At 33.6% G+C, this 13,657-nt stretch overlaps 1 protein-coding gene across 2 annotated transcripts in view; it reads right to left on the reverse strand.

The window, feature by feature from the left end:
- The window catches only part of WWC3 (WWC family member 3), a 184,519-nt gene that overhangs the window by 51,104 nt on the left and 119,758 nt on the right, over nucleotides 1-13,657 (reverse strand). For both annotated transcript variants that reach the window (XM_031959008.1, XM_031959009.1), the window contains one exon: nucleotides 9,004-9,077. In XM_031959008.1, coding sequence (XP_031814868.1) covers nucleotides 9,004-9,077 — 74 coding nt within the window. The remainder of the gene's footprint in view (nucleotides 1-9,003; nucleotides 9,078-13,657) is intronic.

The raw sequence follows: 13,657 nt of genomic DNA on the forward strand, positions 1-13,657 counted from the left end.
AATAAAAGGAAATAAAGAAATAATTAGGAAGAAATAAAGGAAATAAAAAAAAACAAAAGGAAAAGGACTCATATTAGCTCTTTTTTTGTAACGGCAAAGATTTGGAAATCTTTGAGATTGGGAAATAGCTGGGAAAAATGTGGTTGAATATTATTATGTTGTAAAAAATAATAAAAGGTATGGTTTCAGAAACACCCAGGAAGATTTGGATGAACTGCTACAAAAAGAGCATGAACAGAACCAGAGAATGATTTATACAGTAACAAGAATATTTTGAAGATAATTAGCTTCAAAAGATTTAATAATTAACAATTTTCATCAACAATAACTCCCATCAGTGACTAATGACATTTAAGAGGATGCAACATGAAACGAGAAATCCATCTCCATATAGTGAGCTGATGGTTTCAGAGTATAGATCATAGCATACTTTCTTTTCATTCTTTTTTCGGACATGCCTAACTAATGTAATAATTTGTTTTGGATATCCACACATTAATCATAATAGTTTTGGGTTTTTTTTTTCTTTCTCCATGTGTGAGAAGGGGATGGGAAAGGGAAAAAATTCTGAATTGAAAATATAATAAAATTTAAAAAAATTTTTTTAAATAATTAAAATTAAATACAGCAAACATGTTGACTATGTGCCAAGCACTGTTCTATGTGCTACAGAAAATACAAAGTTTGAATAAGGCATAATTCTTGCCCTCTTAGACTTTATTATATAATAAAGGGAATGGCACAGTGAATACAGTCGGGAAGACCTGAGTTCAAATCTGGCCTCAAATCTGGCCTCAGATACTTACTAGATGTATAATTCTGAGCAAAGTCATTTAACCTCTGCTTCACTCAGTTTCTTCATCTGTAAAATATAGATAAAAATAATACATATCTCCCAAAGTTGTTTTGGGTATTAAAAAAGATCATAATTGTAAAGAGTGTAGAACAGTAGAACATAGTAAGTACTATATAAATGTTAGCTATTATCAATGCTAATGTTGTTAGGCACTAACTGGAATGCCTTCAATACATAGTAAGTATATAACAGAATTTTAAAGTTCCACAAAGGAATACCTATAATATGAATAATTATTTTTTCCTCCAAGTTCACAGTATAATATGAACATATACAATTGTGAAGCTGTAAAATTTGTTTATGTCTATGTGTAGATGTGTTTATAGGCATCATGGAAATTCAATCACAAGAAAAAGACAAAAGTCAATTCCCAATGTCTGGTTGAATTGTGTATTCAAGCAAGGGCTTGACAGCAGATGAACTGCAGGACCAATATATTTCCTGGACCCCAGCAGAATGAAATGAGACTTAGAAAATTGGATGAACCAAATGTTTTGTTTCAGTATGAACTGGTTATGTTTCTATAGAAACTATTCATTATAGGACAATTCCGCAATGAATGCTCTTAAATTAAAAACGTTTTATGTGCCCTATGAAATGACTACAAACTACATTATTTCTCACCAATTCAAAAAATTTGAACCTCAAAAAATATGGGACTTCTCTGGCATTAAGGCCTATTTTCATGAACTAAAGAAAAGACTTGTTTAGAAAGACAATAGCTTTTCCTCCATACACTTCAAGCACTTGCAATCCATGCTTATGAGTGTCAAATGCTAATTGATGATGACAATGATGACATTGCTCTGTGACATAAACTCTTCATTAGTTATACAGCAAAAAAATTGAAAGCCTGGCCTCAATCCTTCAATCAGAAAACCACCAGAAATTAGCTATTTCTATTTTTATAAGATATAGCTGAGTTCTGAAATTCCCTATCCCATTAATTCAATTAATCCTAATGTTCTCTCAATTTTTGATCCATGGGCAGATAGTCCAGAGAATCCTCCAAGGTCAAAACAGTTGTCACAAAGCCCTCATTCAGAACCTTCTTATAAAACAATGTTGACACTTTTGGTAAATAAGATGGGGGGATGGGATGGGGAAGAGAGACTCACTGTCCTCTGAAGGCTTTTCTGGATCTCAATCAATAGTCCTTATCATCCTTGTCACTATGAAATTTGCTCCAAAGCTCACAGATTAAAAGAAGCCAATCTGAAGGGAAGTAGGTAAGCTGTTAGAGGCAGAACAATGATCATGGAAGAAGTGATAGAAGATGGTTGGAAATGCAGGGAAGAAATAGGAAATTTTTAAAGCCAGAACAATGTTGGATACCTATGATGAAAACTTTGAGTCATTATAACTACCCAGACATAACATTACAACATAAATTTATTTTGACTATATTTTTGTTACAAGAGACCTTTTATTTGGAGGGGAAGGAGACTTGGAAGTTAGTGATAATGATTGAAAAAGAAGAAAGGAATATTAACAAAACATTAAAAAATCCAGACAAAATGACATAAGGCAGTCCTGAAGGAAACAAAAGTAAACAGAGAAGCATTGGTTCTATCACATTAAATATGTATGTGTTTATGTACATACATACCAAGTGGTATATAGTAAATTTTTTTAAAGACAAAAAGCTTAAATTATGTTTCCAATGCTTCTATGAAGAAAGTAAGTTAGGAATTTATCTTGGAAATAAATTTCATCAGAAATAAAGTAATTTTTTAGTTTGTGGAAAGACATATTTTCTTAAATAGAAGTGACTTTGCAGAATATTTCACTCCCAAGTGACAATGCTGGATAAAATCAGTGCTATGGTACTATCTAGGGCAATTAGTGGAAAGATCAATGAGCAGCACATGAAAAACACCAGTATTTGTTTGTATTTCCCCACTACTGAAGCAGTGGAATTTTAACTTCTATGCTAGATTCAGTTCTTGCCAAAGTAATCTACCACTACTTGGATCGTCAGTCTATATTGCTATAATCACATGCCTTATTTGGAGGCGTTCCTAAAAATCACTCAAAAACTGTAGTTATTATAAAAACCTGCACTCACTGCTGCAAGAATCTTTGTTCATGAGTCTTAATGTCATTAACAATCCATAGCCTGCAACACATGTATTTTCCCTCAAAATTTTTTTTTTTTAAATGCAAGAACTTATTGTCAGAGTTGAAAGATGTGAAGATGAGACCTGGTAGAAAAGGCATTTTTAAAAATCCATGTCCCAGACAGTTCATAAGAATTTTTTATCAATATTTTTTACTCTGGTTAACTAAATTACTTAGTATAGTACTTTTAGGCAATGAGCTTGGGACTATGATAGCCCCTAGTTAAGGAAACATAGAATTATAACAAGGTACCTGTTCTCAAGAAACTTCTAATATCTTAGGGGTGTGTGTGTGTGTGTGTGTGTGTGTGTGTGTGTGTGTGTGTTAGGATTCTTACAAGGTGCTAAGTAAGTGGAATTGAAGAGACAATGGTTAAATCTAATTTAGCATTGATTTAATCCTACATGGTTTCCTAGTGATTGATGTATACTCAGTGTACAGCATATAAGCAAGAAGCTCTCAGGGCCAGACACAGAAGCCCACTAGAAGCTCTGAGCCTCAGCCAGGATTCAGTCGAGGAGATTCACAAGCCAGAGAAGGCAGCTTAAGCTCTCGGAACCAAGGAGAGAGATAGGCCTTTATTAAAGTTAACCGGGCCCCAGGAAAGGAGACATACTTTGAAGGGAAAAATAAAGGATTGAACTTTAACTCCTGGCTGCATTCGGGGTGATTACACTGAACTGAAACTAAGGCTGCCTCCAGAAGCCCCTCAAGAATCTTGCTCCCAGAGAACATTATACTTTAGAGAAGAATATTACATTTTAACCCAACAGAAGGGCAGTGTCCAGTATGAACAGCTCCAGTATAATGAGCAGCTCCAATGAATTGCCAGATGAGGAGAGATTTAGAAAGTGGTAAAGAGAAGGGACTAGATAGGTTAACTGCTTGGGAGAAAGGGTTTGCTTGTATCTCTACAGATGAAGAAGAAAACAAATGGGAGGCAAGGAGCACTTGGAGAGAGACAGAAAAAGAGAAAAACCTCGAAACAAAGGAGACCTAAGAACAAAATCTGCAGAAATCATAGAATTCCCTAACACAAGATGAGACTATTGCAGGACTTCAAAATACATATATATATAATATATATATATAAATGACAGCATTAAATGGGCAGGGAGATATTATGATTTTAAAAATGCTGACTTCATAAGAATAGGAGTTATAGAGATTTGTGAAAGGAACTGTGCTCTCCTAGTACAGGCTAGGAGAAAACAATATAAATGATAAATTACAACATGGATTATTACCTGTTGAAGAATCTACTGGCCTAAAGAGATATTAAAAGGCATAAAAGGAAACTTTTAAAAAAACTTTAGAAGCAGCTATTTATGTGACAAAAACCATTATGTAAATTACTCATATCAAAGATGATTCTTCAGCAATTTAGTAGCATTTATCAGATGTCCACTATGTGATGGACAATGGGAAAACAACAGACATAAGTAAATAAAACATTTACCAAAAATGAATCAAAATAATTTCAAGGAAGAGCCCTGACAAATAGAAATCAATAGAGGTCTGTGATAAAAAGTGGCATTTAATTTATTCTGAAGGGAGGAAAGGGTTCTAAGTAATAAAAGGAAGAAGGGAGAGCATTCTAGGAATGAGGGACAGGCTGGCAAAAAGCATGGAAACAGGAGATGAACTATCATATTTAGAGAACCTTAAGAAGGCCAATTTGGCTTCAACATAAAGTACATGAGAATGACTAATTTTAGAGCAATGTTATTAGCATCTCTTTATAGTCAGAGCAGCTGGGTGGCACAATGGATAGAGCTCTGGACCTGGAGTAAGAGAAGATGAATCTTCCAGAGTTGAACTTACTAGTTGTGTGACTCTGGACTAGTTATTTAAACCATTTTGCCTCAGTTTCCTCATCTGTGAAATGAGCTGAAGAAAGAAATGGCAAATTTTGCTAAACATCTTTACCAAAAAAACCCCAAATGAGGTCACAAAGAGTCAGGCATGACTGAAAAATGTTTGAACATGCATAAGCACTGTGCCTCCTTTTGAGAAAGACTCAATAATCATCTGCATGGAGATGGTAACTAAAGGCATGAGAATGAATGAGATTGCCAAAGGAGAGAGAATAGAAAAAGAGGAAATAAAGGCCAAGAATAGACTGCCCTTCCCCATCGTGGAAAGGCAGGGAAAAGAGGCAATATTTTCTCCAATGTAGTATCTGAGGACCTTCACCTTCCTAAGAAGATGACTTGTAATGACATATAATAAAAGTTGGGAGGACTTTAAGGCAATAAAAGAAACATTCTGGAAGCTTAGTAATATAGTAGATAGAGAACTGACTTGAAGTCAGGAAAACCTGAGTTTGAATCCTACTTTTATCTCTCACCACTTATGTAATACCAATCAAGTCATTTAAATTCTTTTGTACCCTAGCTTTCTCATCAGAAAAGGAAAGAGTTAAATTCAATGGTCTCTAAGTTCCCTTCCACTTCTCCATTTATGATTCCATAGCCCTATAACTTTTGACTTCCTAGAAGAAGGAGATACCAATTTTAAGTTAATATAGATTTGGAAACTGACCCATCAAATTGTTTTTATTGATGTTCAATTATGTCCAATTTTCGGGACCCCATTTGAGGTTTTCTTGGCAAAGATATTAGAATGGTTTGTCATTTTCTTCATCTCATTTTACAGATGAGGAAACTGAGACAAATAGGGTTAAGTGACTTGCTCTGGTCACAGAATTAGTGTCTAAGGCTGAATTTAAACTATTAAGATGAGTTTTCCTGACTTCAAGCCCAGCACTTTCTTCATTATGGCTGCCACCAGCCTATCAAATGACCTGTATAGATTTTCTTAAAATTTCTTAAAAAAACAATCCAAGTTTCTAAATGGGAGTTATAAATAATGATGCATGGATACAGAGTTCTAAAGACTATGACTACCACAACAACAAAAATTGGAGACACATTCTAAAATTCAAGTATACTTAAAATACTCAAACACTTCAAAAGAAATTATTTCATTGGTATGGGTTATTTATTCCCTTCATGGATATGTTGGTACAATCCCTGTTTGCCTTAATAGACTGTCTTCATGAAAAGCTAAAAAGCCAAAAGCCTTTATCATTGGGTAGCCAATCTCCTAATTATACAATTCTACAACCTTAACTAATGAGATCTTTGGGAAACAAAGGCATAATCCACCACAGATGCTTATGAAAGCTGTATTGCCTTAGTAAGATTTAGCAGAGCTTCAAACTCCATTGGCATAATCTTTGTAAACCAAGAACCATTTCATACCACAATGCTATATCATCATAGAATTTTCCTGGATGTTTTCGAGTTTTTAGAATAGAGTTTTTTAAATGGACTTAGAATGTTCTGCTACCTCAACCCCAACTCTTTTTTTTTTTTTTTTTTTTTTTTTTTTGCTGAGGCAATTGGAGTTAAGTGACTTGTCCAGAGTCACACAGCCAGGAAGTGTTAAGTGTCCACTGCCCCACATAGCTGCCCCTTTCAACTCCAACTCTTAAAATTTCCTGGCTTCCTTCAAGACTCAAGAGTCTTCTCTTCCAATAGACTTTTTCCTGGTCCATGAATCACTAGTGCTTGCTTCTTTAAGGCTCTTTCCATCTATTCTCCATATATCTCATATATACCTAGTTATTTATATGCTATCTTTCCCATTTCAATGTGAGCTGCTCAAGGATAGGGACTATATTTTAACTTTTAACTCAGTACTCGATATAGAGCCTGACAAAAAATAAGTACTTGATAAATGCTTCTCAATTGATTGCCATCAAGTTGCTCTAAATAAACTCTTTTCTCATATATTCTATCACGCCTTTAAATATATTTTTAATCAGTATAACAAGGTTATTTCTGTATTCATTTTTAGACTGCAAAAAAATCATGCTATATTTGATAAGTAAAGGTCACAGTGAAATATGTAACAATAAACTCAACTGTAGCGATGATCTATTTTCCAAGTTTTAATACAGCACAGCAAATTCCTTGCACCCACACTGAACAGTTTCAGTAGAAACATACAAGAATGAACACAAGAATATTTAGTAGAGACAAAGGCTCTAAAGAAATGGCAGCAAGCTAGGGAGAAGGAATGCATGATAAATGAAGTATGTGACCACAGAGATAGCTAGTCCAGGCAAATAAGCTTTTTTAGACTTCATGTGGAAATTTAAAGCCCAACATTTTAATGTATGATGGTAAGAAAACAGAACCAAGCTATAAAAATATCTGCCAAATAGAAGGTCAATAAACAAAGTTTTCACTTTTCAGTCATATGATTTGTTTTTATGGCAATTTTTACATTAAAAAATAACAATATTTGTTTGCTTGCATTTTGTTTTCCTTTTCAGGTTTTTTTTTCTTTCCAGATGCGATTTTTTTTATGCAGCAAGATAATTGTATAAATATGTATACATATATTGGATTTAACAGATATTTTAACATTGGACTACCTGCCATATAGGAGAAGGGAAAATTTGGAACAGAAGGTTTTGCAAGGGTCAATGCTGAAAGATTATCATGCTTATGTTTTGTAAATGAAAAGCTATAATAAAATAAATTTTAAAAGAAAAAAAAAATAACAACAAAATGAGATTCTAGATATATAGAATATATAAACATCCAATGAACTATGTACTGGTGGCCATAGCCAGAATCACACATCCCTTTTTTGACATTAGAAAGGCTTTTTCATTTGGGGGAAAATATTTTAATACAAAATACTACTACATATTCTTTTTGCAAAAAATTTTTCTTTCTAATATATGAGAACACTTTGATTTAGGAATATTTTCCCAAGGTGCACACAGAATGTGACAAAAACTATCAATAAAATAGAAACCACACAATGAGAGGAGAAATTTGTGATTATTCATCAACACTTATTTTCAGTCATGTACTGAGAACAAAGACATAAGGAAAAAAGAAGGAATACAGATAAACCCAAATGTCTTCCTCTTCACATCTGCTGTTTTGCCTGGTTTCAACTCCATGGAACAAGTCACTCTTCCCAGGATATGCTCATTACTTCTACACTTACCATCATGTAGTTAATTCAAGCCTTTTGATAACCATTTCTCTCAACCTCCTCTACCTTTTGATTGGAAGGCTGAAGAAAGAAATACCAATTTTCTCCCAATGGCCTACCGTCATAGAGAGCAGAAGCTGTACTTAAGCTACTTTCCATCTGCTGTCCTGCTGGTTTCAGCTCCACTAAGCGAGATGACCCAAAGGCCTATCCCTTCTCCCCCACCTTTGGGCCTTCTTTTGTGTGTTTTCTCCTGCTTTAGATAAATGATAAATTCCTTGAGGGCAGGGACTGTCTTTCTTTTTATTAACTGCATTAATACAGTATATGACACAGAGTAGATACTTAATAATAAATAAATTTGCTTATCAAATTTTTTTTTCAAATTCTTAAAAACTAAAGAATAAGGTTGAGTAGATATTAAAATAATTTGTGAAAACCATACATTATTTTTTGTTTTTCAATACCAAAGAGAATAGCAGTTAGATCATTTTTTAAAAAATAAAAAAGAAATATTTTTTCTAACTTCCATCATAAGAACTGAAGATATATTGAAACAATTTTAAAAATCACTTGTTAAAACTATTAATGGTTTTGAATGGTCTGTTGTTTTATATTTGCCACTGCTTCCTTCCAATGACATAGATAATCATGAGTTGGAATCATGATAAAAATACATTAAAAAGTCAGTGGATTTTGTCAGTGGGCTGAGTATTTTAATATGCTTTTTCAAAATTACTTTGCTATTCATAAAATTAAATACCCTAACAAAGTCTGGGGAAGGAGAGAGAAGGAAAGGCAGGGAATAATCCAGTTATTTGTTTCTATCATATAAGCAAACAAATGACTTTATATCATTATTATCATCAATAAGATAATAGGCAATAAAATTTTAATAGTATTTTAAAAGTGAGATCAAAACATCCTTAAAGTCCTACATTCACTATCAAAAAAATTTGAATTAGACAAACAGAATATGATTTTTTAAAAAATATACCTCTTACCTCTTTTTGGCCTCTTCATACTGCCAATTGAGTCGAACTCTGTCTACAAGTCTTGTTTTATCATCAAAGCCAAACTTTAAAAATAGGAAAAAAGGTAAAAAGTTAAAGGAGGAGAAAAAGACAATATATTAGTAACCAATCTTGATAATATAAAGTTCATTTAAGTTTTCTAATCCAAATAATTAAAACATTTTTTAAAAAATCATACAAATAAATTTAGTAAAGAAATGGTTTTCAACCAAAGATTATTATTAGTTAGGCAAATGTCCTAAATCTTTTTTAGGAAATTGTTACTAAAATGTTAAAAAATAAAATCAGAGTTTTTTTGGCCAAAGTTTACATAGTATACCAAAGATATAAGTCCAAATAATAAAAGCCAGAGATTAACTGTATATATTGTATTGTCATATCTTTTAGTGAATTACATGTTAATGTGACATATTAACAGGATAAAATATCCTGTAATAAATATCTGAGACTCAGAAAAATTCCAGGTCCAATGTCACACATACAACGGCAGGTATTATGTCAAAACAGCATATTCTCTATGATCACAGATTGGAAAAAAGAAAGGATTATAAGAATAATGATCAGAATTCACAAAATTCCACAAATTGAACAATTTTTTTTTAAAAATGTAATGTTCTAATGTGAACTAGAAAACATATACAGTTTTTACTGGAAAAGGGACTGTATCCATGATTTCATTGATACAGGAAATGAACTTCCAGATGACAATATTCCTTCAACTAAAAGAGGTTGGAACATTTTCTGCAACAGAGTCTTATGTTTAGTTCTGAAAGGTCATGTCACACAAAAACACACACATACACACATACACAGTGGCTGGAGAGTTAGGACAATATCTGAGACTATAGATTGCAGAGAGGGATCAAATATATGTATTTGTGAATATAACAGGGATGAACCATATGGCTTTGTCATGGACCCTCTATTTTACCTGGTAACACCATTAGCTACCATAAATTCAATTGTCCTCTCCGTGCACATGACTTTCAATTCCATTTATCCCAGACAAACCATGTTATCTCCAACTGCAAACATTTTGAATTGGATATCATAAACTCAACATACCCATAACTCTACTCATTATCTATTCTCCTAGACCCTTCACTTTTCCTAACTTCTTTATTATTTTTGAAGTCACAACCATCTTCCCAGTCACTTAGGCTTGAAATCTAGGTATCATCCTTGATTCTTCACTCTCTCTGAACTGCTCCCATATTCAATTTTTTGCTGAATTCTGTTGATTTTACATTTGTAACATTCCTCCAATCTAGCTCCTTCTCTTCACTAATGTATTATTGCCACCCTGGTACAAGCAAGCCCTCAATCAAGACAGACCTAAATTATTGCCTTCCTGCTTCATGTCTCTCCTTAGCCCATTCATTCTCCAGTCAGCTAGCAAAATCATCTTCCTGAGGTATAAATCTAACCATATCACCAACTCCCTATCCCATGTAATAAACTTCAAAGACTACCATTACCTCTGAGCTCACAGTCTAATAGCAGGAATAATAGGAGCAGCAGCATTAGCAGCCAGTTGTAACAGTGGTAGTAGCTGTTGTTGTTGTAGAACCAGAAGTCACTGTAGTAGCAGTGGTGGTGGTAGTGATAATGGTGATAATACTAATACTAGCAATGGTGATGATAGCAGTGTTAGTAGTTGTAGTAACAGTTGTTCTTGTAGTGTAGTATAAAATGTAAACTCAATACTGAGGTGTACAAAAAGTGAATAAAGTCGTCATCACAAGAAAATAGTGAGTTGTGTCAGACCCTGGAACTATTAATATACATGTTACAATATATAATCTTGTGATTTCAGCTTGGTGAGCAGAAATAAATCTGATGAACTATACGTTACAGCTGCTATTACAAAGCTTAATCTTTGAAATTAGTGACATGCAATGAGTCTGCACAGTTTGGTTTGGTTTTCCCTCTTGATTATATGAGCATATTGTTTCAGAAGAAAGACTTCTAGGACTGGGTCACACACATACTTTCCCAATCCAATCAGAACATAACATTTTTAAATACTCCCAGAGAATTAGATTTCTTGAGTCCTTTTTTCTAAAGAGGTTAAATATAGTAGAAAGAAGATAGACATTTGTAAAGGGCTGAAATTCTTGAGTTGATGCACTGAGATTGGACAACTGAGCCCTTAAGGCTAACTACCAATTGGACAATACTCTATAAGCATATGTTTGGAAAATGGCCCTTCCCACTATCCTGTGCTGGCTCAATAATTGGTGTATACAGAGAAATGTAGGAGGGACTAGGGGGTGGCGTAAGATGAGCCAGAGTCACTTTTGGGCCAGAGATGAAGAGGAGAGGTTGTAGAGATCCTGCATCCATCCAATTCACTTCTACCCCTAAAGATTAAGAATAAAGACCAAGGACTTTTGCTTATCCTGACTCCAGCTTATTCTAAGGTATCTAGGGTGCCAACTCGGTCTTCACAAATATTCAGTAAAAAGACTCGAATTTTCAGGTCCAATTACTATCAAACCCTGGACAAATGACTTTACTGTGAGCATGTTTCCTCTTTGACAAGATAGGGAAAATACTATTGGCAAAACCTTACTCAAAGGGTTTTTTTTTTAAAGGATCAAATAAGAGTGTGTGTGAAAAAACTCTGTAAACCACCAAACACCAGATAGGCCACCTATTATTACAACCTAATTCCTAAGATTAATTATAAGATAATTTTAAAATTGTCTTTAAAAAAATCACATTTTACTATATATTTGTCCAACAGACTCAGTTATAGTATCTTCTGTATCATTCTCAGAAGATATGAACATTTTTCATTTTTTAAATAATTCTATATTTCACATTATTATTATCCCTTAAGTCTCTCTCCCAGGTTCCACAATCTCAATTACTTTAAGTCTCTTTCATAGCTATTTTTTCTTTTCTTTTTTCTCAACCAAAATTATATTCTTATTATAGCATTTTTTCCCCCAAAATAGGAAAATTCCAGTGTGAAAATTCCCTCCACTGATACAGATGGTATTTCATCTAGAACATAAAATATTAGACAGTTTCCTAGGGCATCAAGGAATACAGGAATTTAAGGCAAGGAAAGCCACACACCTAGCAATTTGAACTCATGACTTCCTAGAAACAAATGCCTTTCAAATGAATATTTTTAAGATCATGGAGCCTAAAAATGAGACAGTCAGTTCCTATAAGTTAAATTATTTATTTCAGCATTACCCTACCATTCCTTAGCATAGAATCATTACTGATTCCTATTCTATTTATTGTGGTGAAACACAAACCTACACTCAGAGAATTTGCAGAACTAAAATCTAGATTATACCATCTAGGTATAGATGGCTAAGGTCATCAATCATCAGGGATAGAATTTGAATCTTCACCCTCTGATTCCAAACCCGAGACTCACTCTCCTGAACTAAGCTGCCTCTCTCCTTTTGCTAAGTATGAAAACTGAACTTTCAAAAGCAGAAAGACATTTTAAAATAACTAATAGGCTTAATGTGTGAGCACCTTTGGGGCATAACTCCTGTCTTTCTATGTTTAGGACTTTTAGATGATCTAAGACAACTTTCTGATTTTTATAATAAAAAAACTGGGATCGAGAGGTTAACCCACCTGTTACAAGTCACACAACAAAAGTACTCTGTTATTCACAACAAAAAGGAGTTTGACAGCAAAAGTTGTTTGGGGTTGTTGGAGATATTTATTTCCCTCATTAAAAAAAAAAGACATTATTTTATTTCATCATTATCAGACTTCTCCAAATCATCAAAGAAATATGAATTTTAACTTTATGAGCTCAATTAATAAACATTCATGAAATGTCCAGTTTACCTCTCTGCAAGGAACTTAAAATCTAATGGAGGAGCTTACAATCTAATGGGTTCTTTCAAGAAGAAAAAAAGACTGTAACTTTTCTGTCTCCAAAGATGATAAGATTATCTCTCAATAGCTACAGTACTTAATCCCACTCCTGAATTCATGGCATACCTTCATATAAGGTTGCTGAAATTTTTCCAAAAGTCTTAAACAAAAATAATTTCAATTTAATTAATTTTGAATATATAAGAGGCAATATACTGTAGAGAATAAGAAGCTGGCGTCAATATCAAGAAGATCTGAGTTCAACTACTGTCTCCAATATATGCAGGTTGTGTAACCTAGGCACATTTAATTAACCTCACAATCCCCTGAGGCGACTCTCAGAGACTTTTAAATTGCAAAACACAAGATGAATTAACTATTCAAGGAGGGAGTTTCCTCACCTAAGAGTTCTAGATTTCACTGAAATCCCAGATATGATTAAACAACAACAACATTAAGAAGTACTCCATAGCATCTTTTTAATGGATATTTAGGGAAAGATGGATGGCACTAAAATCAGCAATGACAGCAGTCTCAGCTGTAATTCACACCATCAACAAGAAAACTCAGTAACTCTTAGGCATCTAAATCCTAAATACAAAAATCATGAGCCATCTACACTCAAGTTTAGTAGAGAAACAAGGAGAATCAGCATTTTCTTTAGCCTTTATAGTATGTTGCATGTGCACACACACACACACACACACACACACACACACACACCCCAAATATTTTTTAAATTAAAATGGGAAATGAAACAGAATAA

The sequence above is a fragment of the Sarcophilus harrisii genome, chromosome 3, assembly GCF_902635505.1.
Source record: "Sarcophilus harrisii chromosome 3, mSarHar1.11, whole genome shotgun sequence".
Taxonomy (NCBI): Eukaryota; Metazoa; Chordata; class Mammalia; order Dasyuromorphia; family Dasyuridae; genus Sarcophilus; species Sarcophilus harrisii.